The 21,521-nt window shown below is 33.9% G+C and overlaps 2 protein-coding genes across 7 annotated transcripts in view; both read left to right on the top strand.

The window, feature by feature from the left end:
- Nucleotides 1-15,997, top strand: part of LOC127874269 (transmembrane protease serine 3-like) — a 41,979-nt gene extending 25,982 nt beyond the window's left edge. The window contains exons 8-15 of the mRNA XM_052418492.1: nucleotides 1,796-2,005; nucleotides 6,162-6,299; nucleotides 10,980-11,121; nucleotides 11,380-11,552; nucleotides 12,548-12,731; nucleotides 12,972-13,090; nucleotides 13,495-13,665; nucleotides 15,400-15,997. Coding sequence (XP_052274452.1) covers nucleotides 1,796-2,005; nucleotides 6,162-6,299; nucleotides 10,980-11,121; nucleotides 11,380-11,552; nucleotides 12,548-12,731; nucleotides 12,972-13,090; nucleotides 13,495-13,665; nucleotides 15,400-15,704 — 1,442 coding nt within the window. The 3' untranslated portion in view covers nucleotides 15,705-15,997. The remainder of the gene's footprint in view (nucleotides 1-1,795; nucleotides 2,006-6,161; nucleotides 6,300-10,979; nucleotides 11,122-11,379; nucleotides 11,553-12,547; nucleotides 12,732-12,971; nucleotides 13,091-13,494; nucleotides 13,666-15,399) is intronic.
- The window catches only part of LOC127874273 (G-protein coupled receptor 157-like), a 169,207-nt gene that overhangs the window by 65,459 nt on the left and 82,227 nt on the right, over nucleotides 1-21,521 (top strand). The gene's annotated exons all lie outside the window — the stretch shown is intronic.

The raw sequence follows: 21,521 nt of genomic DNA on the forward strand, positions 1-21,521 counted from the left end.
GTTAATGTAAATGTACACGTGTGCAACTTGATCGCCTTTTACAAAAACAAACATAGTAACATGATACATTTGAACGGTTTGCGTTTTTATTAATGGTCAACCAGAAAGAGTTTCTATTGAGTCCACGCAAGCATTTCGCTCAAACAAAAGAAACAAACTTTTGACAAAATTGTGTCATTGTGTCGTATGAACAAATCTGCATGAAAACTACATTATAGGCATTTTTCACTGTTTAATAAAATTGTGTCATTGTGTCGTATGAACAAATCTGCATGAAAACTACATTTGGACTCAAATCGTACATCAAATCATTTCTGTCTTAAGTTGTCAAAACACCTATATACTGTTTGATTCCAATAATTTCGCTTTAATGAAATTACCATTTTTATTCATTTGCTTCTTAATATTAAATCACCTTAACTTGTTTTATTAGTAGCACAGCTCCATTAATATTTTTATTTAGTACTGTCCCTGGAATTTGTTCACGTCATTATGTCATTATGGATTTTTGTGACGTCATACGACCGACTTTCCCAGTTGTAATCTACATGCATAGGTCATTGGGTTTATAACGTTCCATTTTATTTATATTTTCTCTCTGATAGGCGTTTCTTGTTTGATTTAATTATTTTTATTTTTTTAGCAGTCACATAAACAACCAAGCTATGTAATATGGAATTTTTACATCCATTATTGCTGCTTCTTCCTGTATTTGCGCGATGATTATCTGAGATATTAACTCCATGATGCTACATTCTCAAATCTTTTTCTATAAAGAAGTAATGTAGTTGACAATTGTTAAAAGTTTTATTTGATCTTTCGTCAAAAAGTTGTAACTCTGTTACTCTTGTATCTTCAATGCAATTGATTAATTAAATAGTAATTAAATTGAATGCGTTTTAATTCCCTTTTATTATTGTTTAATTTGAGTTACAATGCTATGACGTTAAATTTTATTTACACTTAAATGTATTATGAATATTGCTGGGCCAAGTGTGAGGTTGAGCGCTCTATAACCAGGTTTAAACCCCCAATGCTTTGCATTGACCGTTCCAAGGCGGTGACCCCAGCTTTATTCATATTTTGTGTTTATGTTGGTTTGTACTGTGCTGTATTGTGCTGTTTTGTACTGTTTGGGCAATCGGTCACTTGCCTTAAATAAAGGACCAATTAATTGTTTTAATGAAAATTCAATACTGCTCCAGCAGCTGGAGTTTAACTTCTTTATATTAACATGCTTTTTCATTATATCGCGGATTATGTTTTTTTTAATTATTTTTTATGTGGTACCTAGGAAAGGCTAAAATAAAATGTGAATTCAAACAGAATAAAACTGTATAATTTCAAGTCTCTGAAATATGTGTGGCAATGTTGTTGATTTAAAACAGTTGTTGAAACCTTATAAACTTCGTCGCTTATGTCATCTATCATGAACATTTAATCTATTGAATTAAGGCGAAGCATAATGGTCAAGATCAACTTAGTTTGTAGCAACCACACCGCAAATCGATGTTCACTCAATTGTACGTCTAAGCATACTTTATACATAGTTTACTTTTAACCGTTAGGGCTTTTAATCTCTGACATTACTGCCTATGAGTTAGTAAAACTAACATGTAACTCGTCAATATTATCCACCTTTTTACATAAAACCTGTTGTTTACTTAGTAAGCCTTTTCAACGTGAAAAGATAAATACGTTTGATGAAAATGGTAATACATGAATTATTATTTTGTTTACATAAGTGTTTAAGTTGAACTTTTATTTCACTGCTTTACATATGTTTCTTTGTTAGACGTTCTCAAAACATTCACCGTTGAAGTGGAGGCCGATGGCTCAGCCGACCGGAAGATGTGTTTCGCATACAGCAACCCATCGGAACGACTTCCGGTGCCCTATGCGTTCACGTGTTTGCAGCATCTGATCGGTCGCCACGTGATCATCACGGGCTACACGGGCAATGCGACGATTTCGTTGCGACTGTGTTCCGTAGGCGTCTACGAAAGTAAGGAGTGATTTAAGAAAAAAATCTCTGCGTAGAGTCTTGAACATTTTGAACTTCTGATCCTTTGATAAAGAATGAGGTGTGCTTCGGGCAAAGTAAAGAAAAGCCCCCAAATTGTGCTTAAAGTAAAGCCCCAAAATAGCCTATGAAGTCCACACAGGCTATCAGGGGTGACACTTTCATGAAATCTTCTAAACGAAAATACATTTCAGGCAAAACATGTGTCCCTAAAACTGCTGCACAGGCTAATCTGGGAGAATACTTTTTGAACGTTCAGTAAGCCCGGTTTTTCAAGAGACATACACTTTCAAACACTTAATATGTGGACTGTTCTGAGATTTTGGGTCAAAACGGGGTACATGGACTAAATTGACTTATTTACATTTTCAGAAAGCTCCATGTATGTGCACACGGTAAAATTAAGATTTTTGCACAAAAAATCAGTTTAAGGTTAAAAGGGCTGATTTAGAAATGCCTATTAAAACACAAAAATTAAACATTTCTTGATTTATTTTCATGTAAATAAATTATGTTAATACATTTTTTATACGTCTACAAGTGCATGAATAAATCAGTAACATATGGTGTTATAATATGATATACTTAATACTTCTCAAGAATTAGAAAACATTATAAACATTTTAAAATGTGTATTGGTTACCAGGGAGACACCTTAAATAATTCAAACTATTGAAATTTAGTGTATGAAATGCACTTTTTAACTTTTGTTTGTTTAATAAATGATATTGAAAAAAAAATCTTCCATACCTAATGCAGATACAAAGTCATAGTGTCTATCTCAATAGATATAGACTCTTGTGGTTATTTGCGATAAATTCGTTTGCAGTACATTTGCAGAGCTCCAGATAAGGTTTTGTGAAATTCTTAACGTTGCTACCAGATTTTCAAAAATAATTCTTAACTCTGAAATTTTATTCTTAACGTTACTACTAAGTTTTGGAAAATAATTCTTAACTTTTCTAAATAACCTAAAAATAAATAATAATGGTTATTTTCATGCATAAAATCAAAATAAACATACTTGCAACTTAATTTAAACGAGTTCAACAGTGTCTATTCAGTATTATATAATTTTATTTTTCAAATACCTTCATATGCCCAAACTGTGCTTAGATTGCATGCTTTCGATGAATTTTTACATATTTCACAATTAAAACTGGTCTCCCCTTCAATCTTTTCAACGATTGGCCAGGGGAATTGTACCTTCCACTCGTTCAATGTTTTTTTTGTTTATGTTTGGACCCGTCGTGTCGCGTTTTTTTTAGCTTTTCCGACTGTTTCGGCAACTGAACATACAACATCGTATAAGATCTTTTCTATAATGTCTTTCTTAACATTATATACAACATCGTATAAGATCTTTTCTATAATGTCTTTCTTAACATTCAGCTTCGGCTCACTTTGCGTGCAATATGTTAAAAGCGTGTTTTTGCACGCTTTGCAGTTTTTTTAGGACGCTCTCTGGGCGCCGCCATTGTTTTTTAACAGATAAACTGTACACGCCGCTTTTATTGGAAAAAAATGCGCTTTGTTAAACAAACCCGATAACCATTTTATATAAGCACCGAAAAGATCTTTAATACGCGAAAAGAACTCAATAAAAATCGATACGAACCGATGTAAAAATAATATTCGTAACTTGATTTTGTAATTCTTAATGGTACGACAAGATTTTAAAATTAATACGTAACGGACTTGAAAATAATTCGTAATTACGAAAATACGACCCTTATCTTGAGCTCTGTCATTTGGATCGGATAAGATTACCTACAACTAGCAAATTTTAACAAATTAAATGACACTTCAAAATATGTCCTACAAACTGCACCATTATATTTTCCAAAAATCATCAGTGATTGTTTACAAAGAATCTCAATGTTTTAATTGTACTGTATCCATGGAAACCAAGATCTATACACAACATAATTTTTTGAAAGAGGTGAAAATTATGTATTTAAAAGACGTGAACCTTAAATATTATGTTTATTAAACCTTGTAAAAAAACAAAAAAGCAATGTTATAACAAATTGCATTTTTTAATCTCTTAGCAATTCAGATTTAATTGTAATTCAAGTATTATATACATCTTTAAAGAATTAAAACAGATCCGATTTAATTAAGTACATACATAGACAAACATAATTTTCTCAAATTTGTTTAATATTCATTTAATCGTACAATGAATTTACACATGGCTATCTTAAAACCTATTAAATGACAATACATTCAGGAATCATTTATTTTTAAGTGTTAGTTGCATGGCAATGATCACAACTTTGTGGTCGCCAAGGTTGCTATTGTAAAAATTAAAAATACATACAGTTGTTTAAGTTGACATATAATATTAGAATTAATTAATCTATAAAAAAAAACTGCATAATAAAATGAGTATTGGTAAAATGTATTATACATTCAAACATATTCCATAAATATGAGTGAAGTCTTGAGGAAGTTTATAACTCTTAAATCTACAATTGTTGCAGCACATAATGATAGACTGCTCATGATTTGAAAATATTACAGCAACTAGGTGTACTATGAGTTATTAGTCACATATTGTTGGCATTGCTACATCTGCAAGTGGGATAGACAGGAATAGTTCCTTTTGCACAACATTCTTATTCTTCCTCTTATAGAACAGGCATTGAGCAGAGAGGCTTAGTGTTTCCTGTTGGATTGGTATACAATAGGTTATGAAACTTCTTCCCAAAAAGGTCAAGTATTACTTGACATCTTCTGCACATTGACCCTGTCTGGCTTTTTATCTTCCAGCTGGCATGTCTGATGCTATTTTTTTTAAACAAATTTAGGTGGTAAATATGAATAATTAAGTGATGGAATTTCGCAATCAATTATAATAAAACAAATAAGAACTTCATTTATTAACTTAATGTAAACAAAATATAAGGAAATGGAAAATGTCACGGTCGCCATTTTTACTTTCGTTTTCAGTTGTAAATATATTGTATTTTGTATTTTGTATTTTGTAAATATTTTGGACAAAAAAAAGTGAATTTGGTTAAAAGAATAACACTTACCTTTTCAAAGACGAATCCAAACATTATTATTAGCATCGAGCTAAAATCGGTATCAACACGAGTTGAAAAATAGTGTGTGGCTATAAAATAGCCGTTGCCAAATTCGTTAAAACGGGGTGTAACAAGTCAGCTCATTGAAATATTCAGTGGCCGACTTTGGTAAAAGGGAAGTAATAACTCAGCTCATTGACATTAAAAGGTCAAAATCAACTATTTGTTTGCTAAAAAATTCTTTCAAGTACCAGTCTATGCCGATATTTATATTACTTAAATAAGATAAATGGTAAAATCACAGAAAACCTTTGGCAATGTATCAAAATTCAGCGCAAGTTAAGCGACGTCATTTTGAATGAGTTTTCTCATTATGACGCTTGCCGAATTAGCATCAAAAGTCTCAGAACATGACACATATTATGCATATAAATATATACACTGCAAATTGAATTTGCTTGAGGCTACGGTTGATTTAAAGGACTTCTTCAAAGATTGGAAAATGACAATTTTAAAAATTCAGATTTTATTTTTAAAACATTGAAGCGTTATATTATACAAATAAATACTTCTTACGAAAAAGAGAAATGTTTAATATTTTATTTTTATCACCAATCGAAATCGATGAAATAATAAAACATGTGTTATACATTTCGTCGTTTATTTGAAAAAAATGTATACAACAAATTGATTTACAATGATAACGTCCGCATGGCCCAGTGGAAGCGCGGAATATTTGGCCCTCAAAGGTCCCGGATTCGAATCTGGTTGAAGGCAAAATGCGTTTTCAACTTTTTTCACGATTTTGAGGGCGAATAATTATTGTCCCCTACCGGTGAAACCGGATGGAACTTATGGTTTGCACTCCGTCTATCAGTCAGTCTGTCTGTCAGTCTGTCTGTCAGTCTTTCAGCCTGTCTGTCGGTCCGTCACACTTTTCTGGATCCTGCGATAACTTTGAAAGTTCTTCATATTTTTTTCATGAAACTTGAAACATGAATAGACGGCATAATGGAGATTATGCACGTCATTTCATGTTGTTCCTACATCATAAACTCTGGTTGCCATGGTAACAAATATATAACAAAAATGACAATATTGGACAGACTGTGTTCCGGGGACGTACGGGAAATATTGCACGGAGACATGCGGAAACTGCAAGAATGCCGCCTCGTGCAATCCCACCACTGGACAGTGTCCGAGCGGATGCGACGTGGAATACACGGGAAGCACGTGCAAAGAAAGTGAGTTATTGATCTTGGTCTTTTTTCAATGTTTTGATTGCTATAAATCTGGAATTATGGTCAGAGGGGTTTTATTATTTCTCCTCATTAAAAGGTCGAAAACGAAAAATGTTGGGTACGAATTCATCACACAAATTAATGATTTTGGCTTAAAAAGAGGGTGTCCGAAAACTCAGTGTCGAAAAATTAGAGTAACTGCGGTAAAAAAAAAGATGAAAGCTCAGTTTGTTCATAGATCAGTATGCACTTTGAATTTTGCCTGGTCCAGCCTTTTTCGGAATTTTAAGATATGCTATTCATTTCATTATTTCTTCAAATGTAATTGGGATATCCAAAACGTCTAACATTGTACTTAAATGTAAGCCATGATCACCATCTTGAAGAAAGTATCGTTAAGATCATGTTTTGACTGCAAATATTTTTGTTTATGTATCTAAGATGCATGTTGATGACTTTGTCGTCAGAAACACTATATCAATATTTTTCCATTATTCGATTTAATTTTTATATTTGGACTTGTTAAGTTTTATTATTATGTTTACTCCGCTGTATAACAACAACATTCTAAAACTAGCTCTATGTATATTTGTATTGGCACTCATTTTGCATTTATTTTCATCGGATTTATTTTTATTATTTGTGTCAATGTTTAGATTTGTTATAAAGTGTGTTATAATTGTTTAAAGGGGCCTTTTCACAGATTTTGACATGTTTTGAAGTTTGTCATTAAATGCTTTATATTGATTTATGTAAACATAAGATCTAAAAAGCTCCAGTAAAAAAATCAAAAATAACATTTAAAAAAGAAAAAATAAGTAACCCCCAGCAGGACTCGAACCACTAACCTCTGGAGTCCTGGAATAAAAACTCTGCACATTAGACGTCTCGGCCATCCTTCCGTATGCAGAGACATATGTATTGTATACTTGATATAAGCGATCCTCGTAGTTTCACAAAATATAACGACACCAACAGAACTCTCCAAATTATTTAATCGTTTCGCGTTGCAACGCTTTATAATTTTCAGGTTTTTAAATCGTCAAAAGATGCATGTAAAGGCTATTTTAGAGCATGGTAAATGTTCAGTATTACGGTTTCCTAACAAATCTCATAACTATAACAAAAATTTGTGAATATGAAACAACTTTTTTCAATTTAGTCAATTTACCAAAACGTGAAAAGGCCCCTTTAAACATGCGTTACTGTATATGATTGTAGTTAATGTAACAAACTTTTACAAACACACAACTTTGAATCCTCTGCTGCACATAATATGGAGAGAAACAAATTACCAAACAGTGAGCTACAAAACAAATTCACTAGAAAACAAATAAGCATATAACAAACACACAACAATGAATAAGACTAGTATCACCTCCATGTAACGGTCAATATAAAAACACGGGGAATTTATACTGGTTTCTAGTAATTTCAGACACAACATGTGACCATTAATTATGTATTAAACATTGAAAAGTTAATAAAAAGTAATCTTCGAAGCATCACAATTGAAATCAAATAGCAATTTAAGAAAAAACATATACTGTAATAATAATTCAAAACCAAAACGATAGTAGGAATTCGTGTCTTGAAAGTGGGATTATTCAAACCTCTTAATATTCTGACGTGATCATAGGGTGCATCACCTTTGTTTACATCATATGATATGAAATTGATGTCATCAGAAGGAAATGTGTAGTCTAAAGATTATTTTAATACGTTTCGATTGGTTTTCTTTTCCAATAATTATAACCAAGTTTGTACTAAACAAATCCTGCTTACGTTGTATGAAAAAATAGGGTTTTAAATATTGTATTCTAGTAAAATAAAAACGATTTTTACGCTTGTTTCTCTGCAATTAAAGTTTGTAATATTTTGACTTCATTTCAGTTCCAGTTGGTCTACCCAAGCAGATTTGTGTGGTTCTAGTTTATTTTCAATCACGTGCTCATAATTTACATGAACATGCGCAAAAGTCCGCTTTATACAAATTGGTATTGAATACACCTGCAAAATTATTATTTTGCCCTGTATAAGCATCGATTCTCGGTCCTCGTTTTCATTTTTATCAATAATTTAGTTCGAAATTCCGTCTTTGTGATTTAAGGACGTAATAATCGATCAATGAATCCAAAACTAGGCATGCAGTGTTCGTATTTTAGTTATCACTAGGAGCATGACAATAAATTAAACGTGTGTAAGTAACAAATAGCCACACTTTTTTTCTTGAATTATTTATGGACGAATACAAGCAGTATATTTTATGCGCTAATGTAATTTGATAGTAAAATTCTTACAATGAAATAACTATACGAACGATTAAAATCAAGAACATGATCACGAGAGACATTCTTCTCGCCATCTGATAGTATTTATTTTATGGCAAATGGCAAATAGCCTACAAAAAGACTGTCAATAAAAAACCACCACAATAGAAACATGATTAAAGCTGAGGTCGCCTTATTGCGATGGTTAAACCCGAATGCTTAATACGTTTAAAATGCCCAGCGAACCTCACATTTAGCTCTGATGTGATAAGTAAGGACATAGAGAATACTATGTTAGTGTGATTGTGAACTGTAGAAATAATATTTTTCTATCATGGTTTGTTGTCGAATAACCCACATTAAGGAGTATAGATGCGTATGAATTAAATCACGAGTGCGAAGCACGAGTTATTTGATTACACATATCAATACTCCTTCCTATGGGTTATTCAACAACAAAACCATCATAGAAAAATATTATTTCGATTCTAACACGATTCTGATTGATTTGGTTCAAGCTTTTGGACGTGAACTATATTTTTCAATACTCCGCCCTTCTTAGTACAAAGTTCACTATTTGGTGACGTCATTGAATTGTACAAACATATGACGTCGTTTTCATTCATAAATATTATGCAAATGACGTCACTTTCATTGAGAACAACAATCGTAGAAACTTAATGATGTCACGTTTATTGATGCTACTGACAAGCTGACATGCTATAAATGTTTCCTTAATTACGTTTCTCAACAAATAACATTCTTTGCAGGCGTGGTTATGCCACTTATCACCAACTATACGATTTGTTGATTCATAACATTTATATACATGCTACATGTATTACATTTCTATTAGAGCGGGTTTTAGCACGTGCATTTTACTGCAATTTTTTCTTTATTTATTCGGAACTATTCTTGAAATATTAAGCTCCGCCCATAAATTATTGCAGAATAACACACACTTGATTTCCTTCTTTGTCTAAAGAAAACAAGTCGCGTGCCGTGTTAGAATTAGGAAATAATATTTTTCTATCATGGTTTGTTATCGAATAACCCACAGTAAGGAGTATAGATGCGTAGGAATTAAATCACGAGTGCAAAGCACGGGTGATTTGATAACACGCATCTATACTCCTTACAGTGGGTTATTCGACAACAAACCATCATAGACAAAAATTATTTCGATTCTAACACGATTCTGATTGATTTGATTCAAGCTTTTGGACGTGAACTATATTTTTCAATACACTGAATATAACTTTGCGTAGTAATATTAATTGTGATATTTCCCGTTTACGGAACTCGAAATATTCCTTAAGAATTCCACGCAAAAGAAGAATAACGAGACAAAATATCGCTTAACGCCTCGATTCAAATTTAATCAGCGTTCCAAATGTTACACACTCAAGTAGTCCACAGAAGGTTATGTTCAAACTACAATTCTTGTTTCACCACTGTAAAATACAAAAAAATAGCTGCCATTTTGAAATTTACAAATTGTGTAGACACCTACGTGAAGCATTATTAAGCATTTATCCCCGCCGATATTGTTAATTTTAGTCAATAAACAACTCTTTTTTACTCACTTTTTACTTACTTGCATAAAGAAGAAGAACATCTACTGCTTATTGTGCTACTCACCAAAGTTGTGCAATTACCAGGCTTATTTTCGTAAAGTTTAATTTGCTTCCATGACGATTTAAAATTCGGGACAAATTTCTTCATCGTCATCCATAAATTTTCATTTTAAAGCAATGGATGTAAACAGGCAATTCTTTGTGGATATACGTTCTTTGATAAAAAAAAACAACAAAGGAACGACTTATTAATCAACGAAATAACCCTTGTAATTCAACATCGATTGCCTTCGAAAAGTTCACCACACTTGTTCAACAAAACATCGCGTTATTCGAGTACATTCGACATTTTAACGAAATGGAAAATGCAGTCTCGCAGTTTCATTCCAGTTTTATATCCCAACACTGTTATTCACATTCATTATATTATATAAATACATCGAAAACACACACAGTCGTTAAACGACTGCGTACCCAATGACCTGAATGACGCAATCAGGGGTGAAGGCCAAAAAGTAGTCCCTGTGTACATGTTCTAAAAATGTCTGTTGGATAAACCTTATCTAGAAATATCTGTGGAGAAACCCTTATCTTTTCTGTATGGGTCCTATTATGTTCTATAAAATCATTTAGCTGTAGGATAAAAATATGTAAATGGATATTAACCTTTGTCTCATGAAAAAATGTGAGATTACATTCAATTATGCTAATATTATAGTATGTAGTGATTAAATATTCACCATGGTTAGAGAATTCCATTATTTAAACGGATTGAATATTTGTAAGGTAAATGCCATTAACGTTTTGCCTTATTGTTTTGGTAAATAACATTCCAGAACTGAGAGTAGAGTTGGTGAATGGGCCTAACAACCAATCTGGACGTGTTGAACTTGTTTTTGGTACTGAACGAGGCACTGTGTGTGACGACCAATGGGACGACAAAGATGCCAAAGTCATTTGCAATATGCTCGAATATGAGTGAGTTAAGTCTATCAAAATAAAACTGACAGCCTATTAATATAGTGGCTGTGAATACTATGTACTTAATTGTTATATAAATTAATAACTATTTACTTTCGATTATTAATGCAGTTTTGAAGTAACTTTTGTTTTTTTTAACAGAAAAAGAAAACAATACCTTCATATGCATGCTCCTAAGTTATATTTGAAAACGTTTGCAAACACAACAGAACTTGAATATGAGAAATAGTAAATAAAACAAAAACAAAATTTCAGTGGCGGGAGAGCGCTGAATGCAGCCCACTTTGGTCAAGGCAATTCAAGTATTATTCTGAATGAGGTTCAATGTGACGGTACCGAAAAATCTATCATGTCGTGCCGCCATTCCCGTGTTGGAGTTCATAATTGTGGGGATGCAGGAGTTATATGTATCCCTAGGAAAGAATGTGGTAAGCCGTTAACAAGCAATAACAAGGAATTAGGAGTTATATTAAGCTCGAAGAAAGCAACCATGAAATATTGTGAGCCATCACCTCGCTATACCGATTAACTTGTCTTACAGTTGCAGCTAGCATATCAATGAAACAAGAAATGTCAGAAAATACAATTGGCGTTGAGTAGCTGATTATTACCCCTTAATATATATTACACAATGACCACTATGTTCGATAGTGTGTGTGTTCGTGCCTATATTACTTCGTCCCTTATAGCGTGGAGTCTATTACTTTTCAGACTGTTAACGTTTAATGCTGATTAAAAACTGTTGTATGATACTCTCAATCATTATTATGATCTTAAGTGTGATTAAATATTAACCCATTTATGCCTAGTTGATTCTCCCATCCTTCTAAATTGGATCAATTTATAACCAAAATTAGGGATGTCTAGTATATTTATTTAGAATATTTATTACAGAAATTCCTTTAAGAAAACAGCGCAACCCTGATGGGACGCCGCATGATGCGGCGTCTCATCTGGGTCAACGCTGTTTGTCAAGGCCTTTTTTCTAGACGCTAGGCATAAATGAGTTAAGGTATACCATGTTTTCAAAAGTGCAACATTTATAGTCTAAACGCAAGTAAAATAATTGATGTAAATAATGCATAATCATGACTAAATCATAAATTCAAAACACAAATATATTCAAATACTCGGTTGCATTATCCTCTTGACGTAAATGTTTCACAGCCAAGCCATTGACTTGTTTTAAACTCAGGAGAGTAGTATACATGCAAGCAAATATTATTTTCCGCAATACCTATACTCATAGTTATATCATTTGCTTAACTAAAACGTAAGACAACAATGCATACTTCCACTGCCAGAAAATTTTACGTTGTAACTCAACCGAAGGAATCTAGGTTAAATGTAAAAAGAGCCAGCTATGGCGAATAAAAAAAAACTAATAAGTTGTGTGCGAGTGTAATTTAATCTTGTTGTGTAGGTATTCGACCTCTGGAACATTATTCAAGAAATCAACGGAATTTATATACTCGGATAATTGGTGGTGAAGAGGCAAAAAAGGGCTTCTATCCATGGCAAGCTGGAATTCAAGAGCTAAACAGTCGCTTCTGTGGCGGGACCATTTTGAACGACCGTTGGATACTTAGCGCCGCACACTGTTTTGAGTATGTTTTCATGTGCGTTTATTAATATGTTATTGCAACGTTGAAAATCAGACGATCAACGTCTTTGATTTGATATAACATAAAATCATGGACATTTTCTTTCCACGATGTAAACAGCAGAGCACAATTTCTTTATTAGATATGTTTGGTTAAATATCAACATGCTATTTTAAATTCCATGTTTATCAATATTAATTCATTTAAGAAAAAAATATATGTTAACAATTTTACTAATTTCAGAAACAAAAGAAAAAAAGGTGACATTAGGGTTTATCTCGGTGACCATGATCTTTGGAAGAATGATACCTTTGAAGAACATTTCGAGTTGGAGCACCTTATTAAACATCCTTATTATACAGGTGAGTATGATGCTTCGTAGTGAAACGAATTTCATAAGTAAGTTTGCACTTCATGTATATGTTATGAAGCTGAATGTTTAAAATACAATCTAGCTAATTCGTAATATTTTTGTTCAGAGTCTTTTGAACGGTTTGTTTAAGAGTTAAGGGCTTTCAATCATATGCTTATGTATTCCAAAACATATACATTTATTGGATTTATTCGTATATGGATAATACTATTTTAAGTCTAAAGTTTTTCGACATTGCATTAATGTACTAATCAAAATCTAAATTAGCATGGCGAGTAGTTACTTTTTCAGTTATATTTACATAATATGTAAAATGTCGAAACCTACATTTTATAATTTAGATGCGAATTTATATATATGTTGTTTCGCTTGAGCTTGTGCTTTCATGTATAGATTCTTCCTACGATTATGACGTGGCCCTGATGAAGGTGAAACTAAACAATGGATTTGGTATACAGTTTAATGATGAAGTACGGCCAGCCTGTCTACCGGATGCTAGCCTGCATAACCAGACTGGACTTTTGTGCCACATCTCTGGATGGGGAAGAACGAAGAGCATACTAGGTACATCATTGCTGCAATATGGTTGTCTAGACATCGTAAAAGAATGAGACAAATGCGTTCTCAATCTCTTTACTTCAAGTATATATAAATAACAATACACAACAACAAACTGATGATGTTGACGTCACGAAAGGTTCCTCAAAAATAATAATGTTTCCTAACAATTGTATTTTGAGAAGTCATTTTATTTTGTGGCATTATTTATTTATTTATTCATATGTACGTTGGATTCATTTTGATGAACATGTTGAGTAAACTGTCTTCTTTAAAAGTTCGTTCATGCTAACAGGAGTACAAAATTGCAACAAAATGCACATTGCGCATTATGAATTACTCACAAACGGATTCAGATAGATTCTTTAAAGATTTTATATTGTTAGTTTGTAAAGTGTTTTCTACATTTATTAAACATACTCATATCCAAATAATGGGCATTGGATAAACATCGAAAGATATATATTAATCAAGGTATCGAGTAATTATTTTTTGTTCTGATTATATCCATAGACAGAATGATTGCCCCGTCGTGTGTGGCATGATTTCAACGGAATGAGAATATGTCGTGCCGACCGAAATAATTCTTACTATCATTACGTCGACTTATTTGTATACACTTTTTTTCTACTAAATACTTTAAATGAACATTTTTAAATGTGTCGGTAATACTTGCTGATTTACCTATATGTAAACCATAGCACACACAATATGTCTATGAAAAAACTGTTATAAACGCAGAAGTCTTCGTTATTTTCTCATCTATAAGTTGCACATTTGTGAACATCTGTCACGCTATTGATTAAGTCTAATAGTAATCTATATTCTGATAAAATATGGATTTAAAGTCATCTATATTTTGACGTAACTTTTACCTCTAAATGTGCGTCTGTCTTTGAAACACGTTCATAAGTATTGTTGTTGCTGCCCTTGTTTGTTTTATAGGTAAAATTTACTGAATGAATCGATGCTTCTGTTATTAATTTACATTAAATTTGTATTTGGCTTGTGTTGTTGGTCTGCATTGTCAATGCTTTTTATATGTAGCAAATATAAAATGATTAATTTAAGATAATTAGTTATGCGCGTTTAATAAAGTCTGATCAAGAAACATTTTGACACATGCGTTATATGGTCAATCTTAAGAATAAAATTTCAATTCTAACACGGCATGTGCCAAAATGTATATAAACAAACAAAAAATCGTGTATGAGTTATTCGGCAATAATTATGGGCGGAGCACGCGCTGTAACTAAACAAAACCTGCCGATACATTTTCCATCAGCGTAATAATCCAGTTTGGCTGTTATTGAGGGCGGAGATCTGATCGACAGAACAGACGAAAGATATTTTTATGGGCGGAACTTCACTGAAATAGTACACAAGAAAAAAAAGATACATTGTATAAATCTTTAGTAAAAACCGTGATAGAATCTGAATAATTCGTGTACGTTATAGTTTGTTGTCGAATGACCCACGGCCGGAAGTTTAGATGCGTGGTTTCAAATCACCCATGATTTAATCCCTACGCATCTAAACTCTCGTCATTATTCAACAACAAACTATAACGTACACAAATTATTTCTTAAATACTGATTTAAAGTTAAATAATTGATTCCAATATATATATATATATATATATATATATATATATATATATATATATATATATATATATATATATATATATATATATATATATATATATATATATTAAACGTCACTATATTGGATTTCCAGATCCGACTGTACCGATTGTACTTCAAGCAGCCGAGGTTCCTTTAGTTGATGATGCTGACTGCCAACGGTCATACAAAAAGAAGTTCACACCGAATATGGTTTGTGCCGGTTATGTGGCGGGATACGTCGATGCCTGCTTAGGAGACTCAGGCGGACCTCTGGTGTGTTATGTTAATGGACTTTACTACGTGATGGGCGTGACATCCTGGGGTCGGGACTGTGCTCAACCAGAATCCCCTGGTGTCTATGCAAAAGTTGCAGCTTTACAGCCTTGGATTGAGGAAACAATGGCGTCGTATCCTTAAAGACAAATCTGCATAATTGGTGTACATAAAAATTAGTATTGGAGGACAGAATGCATAATCAAATCACGTGGTTTTGTTTATCGTATGCTTAAACAAACATACCCGTTGTATAGATAGACGTACATTTTTTCCAAGATAGAAAGCTGCCGGTGATTATTTTCTTTAGAGATACAAAGCTATTCTTGACCAGTTTGTGTATGGAAGGTCAAATAAAAAAGTGTATTGTGTTTAACTATTGTAATGCTCATTATCAATCAGAAACACCTATTTTGAATAGAAAACCCAATTTATTAGACGTCTTATTATAGTATGTGTACATGTTTCAATCCGAAAATAAACGAAAATATAAACCATACCAATCAAATATAAGCAAACTTCGCCAAGTCGCTTGGTCATGGTCATTACAGAATTGAAATAATTTTAACATTAGTTTAAACCTATTTATTTAAGCTCGATTTCATAGAAAGCATATGGCTTATTTACAACGTTCTCGAGTCCATTTCCTGGGACTAGAACCAGTACTTGGTGTCTATGGGGAAATCCAAAGAGCTCTTCCATAGTGAGGATTGCACCCATGAACTCCCGGTTGCTAGGCGGACACCGTATCCACTACATCACTGCGACCTCTAATTTTCACATTGACTAAGGGCATCGACCTTATACAGTTTTGCCTGGTTATTAAACCCTTGCGGACTATAAATGGTTAGTATTTACTGATAAGTAAAGATCAAGCGAATATCATTTCTTTATTATGCAAAATGTATAGTATGACATGCACTGTGAGCGTCCAAACTATGCAGAACATAAACAGTAGGTTAATACCACTATACATTGTTTTAACGGTCATTGTAATTTCAATTTGGTAAGGCAGGTTACAAACGCAGAAAACATGCATACATGATAACATTTCCCCATAAAAACAACCTCGATTGGCATGTGGTCCATTGCTCAAATGTTCAAGTTTGGTCAGACAAACAAAGTTGTTGTCCTACAAATATGCCGTTTCGTTATTAACTTGTTACAGATGACTCTTCGCAAATGTTTTATGGTCATTTATAATGTCGGGAAAGGGGAATGTTTACAGTTTCTGCAGTCCCAAACAGGGCTACGGTAAAATTTTCGCATGATAAGTATATTTAAGTTGTGTATGCACGACCTTTGTATCTTACGTTTTTAAGCAGCTTACCTTCATATGTGATCCCCATTGTTATTGCGGCTGAGAAACTTGCTTAAGGCTTTCATTGTCCCGTGTGTACGTTAAAACGTACGCATACACATACAGCATTTGCCTATACAGAAAAGCTTTCAATCAATTTTGACCATGGTTATCAGCTTTAATAAATGTATCAGCACAACAAGCAATCATTTGTAAAACATATCAAAGGAACCGGATAAAATGTAAGTTCTTTGGTTTTTTTAAATAGATCTACGGTTACAGTAACATACTTCAAAACAGCGACTATTTCGCAAACTATTTCGTAAAGTAAACTCATAAAATATCAGTGTTCCGTATAGCAATAGCCAAAATTGCAACGCTATGTGTGGTATGGTAACATAGATTTAACGAGATACAAAATGCTCGTTTTTATGTTTTTTGCGACAATATATTACATGTTAATTTCCCGCCACAATATCCAAACTCTAACGATCGAACGCGCGAATGGCTTCGGGCAACGTCGGAAGAACGACGTATTCATCAGAAATTCTTAAGCTCCTCTAAAATAAATTCATTTTGCAAATAACAGTGCAGTATTTGTATAATGATAATGAATATTTATTAGAATTGTATAGCTCGAGCAGATTAGCCTCATTCTCCGTTACGAAATGACAAGCTTTACTTGTATCCAGCAATCTTTATCGACTATGTTTGTTTAATGTGTATGACACACACATTCACTGGAATATCATTTAATCAAGTTTACCTGATTCCAAAAAGGAAAATAATATCTTTATTGTAAATGTATTAATAAAATTAAATATAGGACACAAATCCTTCTGGACTTCAGTCCCCGCCTACCCCCCACCCCCCGTAAATTTTATGGTGGAGCTCTCCCTCAAATACACCACACACTATTTTAGGTCGCAATTTCACAACCCGAACAAAAGCTCACTCATATATTTAGAGACTCGGACAAAAGCTCATCCATATACTTAGACACCCTGACCAAAACTCACCCATGTACTTCGATACACGGATGGAAAAAAGCTAATCCATATATTAAGGGACGCGGGCAAAGGCTCATTAATATAATTAGAGACCCGGATTAAAGCTCTGCACTATACTTAGAGACCGGTCGAAAACTCACCCATGTACTTAGAGACCTGGACAAAAGCTCCTCCATATACTTAGAGACCCGGACGAAAGCTTATTAATATTATAAGAGACCCGTACAAAAGCTCACCCATATATTAAGGGACTCGGACAAATGCACGCCCAGGTATTAAGAGACTCCTCGAACATAAACCCGCACATATACTTAGAGACCCGGACAAAAGAATAAGCTGGCATGTAAACATTGCGCTGCTGATGACATGTAGTGCAAACAAGTCAGGTCAATCAATCTTGTATTGCAGATTATAGTCATGTCCTTTGAGTTCTCGTCATGTTGGAGATGTTTTTGATAAATTTCGTTCGTTCTGGCTGGTACTATATGATGCATTACCATATAGCGATTTTAAAGCAGCATGTTCACTTGGGTGGTGTGGAGGTGAGGATTGCGGTGGTGAGGGATGGTGTTGATGTTCTATTCTCGTATCTTGCTAGAAAACAATGGGACACGAGTAACAACGTCAATTAACAACTATAAATTTCATTATTTATTTGAACAATTCAGTTTACGTGTTTAATACATTATTAAAAAATATAAATAAGTTATATAAACTAATACAAGTCCAACTGGAACTTAAACAAGGGCTGTTTGTAAAACATGCATGCCCCCCGTATGGGCTCTCCGTTGTAGTGACAGCCATAGTGTGAATATGTTTTTTGTCACTGTGACCTTGACCTTTGACCTAGTGACCTGAAAATCAATAGGGGTTATCTGCCAGTAATGATCAATGTACCAATGAAGTTTCATGATCCTAGCCATAAGTGTTCTTGAGTTATTATCCGGAACCCATTTTACTATTTCGGGTCACCGTGACCTTGACCTTTGACCTAGTGACCTGAAAATCAATAGGGGTCATCTGCGAGTCATGATCAATCTGCCTATCAAGTTTCACGATCCTAGAAATAAGCGTTATTCAGTTATCATCCGGAAACTATTTTACTATTTCAGGTCACCTTGAACTTGACCTTTGACCTAGTGACCTAAAAATCGATAGGGGTCATCTGCGAGTCATGATCAATGTACCTATGAAGTTTCATGATCATAGGCATAAGCGTTCTTGAGTTATCATCCAGAAACCATTTGACTATTTCGGGTCACCATGACCTTGACCTTTGACCTAGTGACCTCAAAATCAATAGTTGTCATCTGCGAATCATGATCAATGTACCTATGAAGTTTTATGATCGTAGCCATTAGCGTTCTTGAGTTATCATCCGGAAACCATTTTACTATTTCACATCACCGTGACCTTGACCTTTGATACAGTGACCTGAAAATCAAAAGGGGTCAACTGCGAGTCATGATCAATCTATCTATCAAGTTTCATGATCCTAGGCATAAGCGTTCTTGAGTTATCATCCGGAAACCATTTTACTATTTCGGGTCACCGTGACCTTGACCTTTGACCTTGTGACATGAAAATCGATAGGGGTCATCTGCGAGTCATGATCAATGTACCTATAAAGTTTTATGATCCTAGGTATAAGCGTTCTTGAGTTATCATCCGGAAACCATTTTACTATTTTGGGTCACCGTGACCTTGACCTAGTGACCTGAAAATCAATAGGGGTCATCCGCCAGCCATTATGAATCTACCTACGAAGTTTCATGAATCTAGGCATAAGCGTTCTTGAGTTATCATCCAGAAACCATTTTACTATTTCGGGTCACTGTGACCTTTACCTTTGACCTAGTGACCTGAAAATTAATAGGGGTCATCTGCGAGTCATAATCAATCTACCTATCAAGTTCCATGATCCTAGGCCTAAGCGTTCTTGAGTTATTATCCGGAAACCATTTTACTATTTCAGGTCACTGTGACCTTGACCTTTGACCTAGTGACCTGAAAATCAATAGGGGTCATCTACGAGCCATGATCAATCTACCTATTAAGTTTCATGATCCTAGGCCTTAGCGTTCTTGAGTTATCATCCGGAAACCATTTTACTATTTCGAGTCACCGTGACCTTGACCTTTGACCTAGTTACCTCAAAATCAATAGGGGTCATCTGCGAGTCATGATCAATGTACCTATGCAGTTTCATGATCCTAGGCCCAAGCGTTCTTGAGTTATAATCCGGAAACCACCTGGTGGACGGACCGACAGACCGACATGTGCAAAGCAATATACCCCCTCTTCTTCGAAGGGGGGCATAAACATCAGAACACGCATATTATTTGCATATTTATAAATTGATAAAACTCGTTAACATTGTGAGCGTTGAAAGTTATATTACGCTGAGCCTACAATTAAGCGTATATGTTAATTGAAGTATAATACAAAAAAGTAAAATAATGAATAGTGAAAAATCCAAGAAAACAACCATAAAACAACCATAAAAAGCAAAGACGTTGTGTATTTTACATCAATGAGCACGATTTTCAATTAATATTAGTTGTAACACAATAAATGGACTTGAACATCTATTGCACAGTTTCATATAATGTATTGGTCTCTGGCGAGACAACAAGAATGGTCTTGGAGATCTGGAAAGCAAAGCAAGCCTATGCATTTAACTAACAAAAATCTTCCCCGCCTAAGGTATTAATTGACTAAACACTATGTATTGCATGGTCCATTACTGCACATTTCCCCAAAACGAGCCTCATGGGACGAATCACGTAAGGTCCGTTGATTGCCATACAGTATTAGGCTTCCGGTAGCGTTACAGAGGTCTATACGTTAGAAGCGGGTGGCGGAATCTTAATCGTGATGTGTAGGTCAGTGCTGCGGTAGATTTCCGGAAACAGGAAGAGCAGCGGCAGCGCCACCAGCGTAGACCCCAACAGTGTCCAGTTCATCCACGATATCTCTTAACAAGAAAGGAACTGTTTCTAACTTTATATGAATATGATACAGTTTAGAAGAGAGAAGCGAAGAGAGGTTAACATGAATATAATTAGTTAATAGTTAAACGTTTAAACGTTCACATGAGTAGGTTACTGTTTAGAAGTGTGCATGAATAGGCTACAGTTAAAAAATAATATGAATAGGTTACAGTTAAGACGTTAACATGAATATGTCACAAATACGAAGTTTGCATGAACACGTTACACTGTAAATGTTTACATGAACATGTTAGAAATCCAGAAGTTAATACGAATAGGTTTTAGTTTAGATGTTAAAATATATAGAATACAGTTTAGAAGTGTAAGTCAATATGAAAAGGTTTTGATGTTTATATGAAATAGGTTACCGTTAAGATGCTATATTAAAGTGATATTATGGGCATTTTTCACTGTTGAATTGAGCTGAAAAGAATTAACAGATCAAAAGAATTAGTTAAAATATGGTAACTGACCAATTATCTGCAACTCCTCTTGCTAACAGTTGTTTATAAAAAAATAAATATTATTTTCGATATTTTACACGACTCACCCAGTCCTCTAATCCGAAATGATCCGTAAAACAAAATTGTGTATTTGTGTCGTATGAACGAATCGGCATGAAAACTACATTTAGACTCGCATCGTACTTCGAATCGTT

This window comes from Dreissena polymorpha, chromosome 3 (assembly GCF_020536995.1).
Source record: "Dreissena polymorpha isolate Duluth1 chromosome 3, UMN_Dpol_1.0, whole genome shotgun sequence".
NCBI classification, from domain to species: domain Eukaryota; kingdom Metazoa; phylum Mollusca; class Bivalvia; order Myida; family Dreissenidae; genus Dreissena; species Dreissena polymorpha.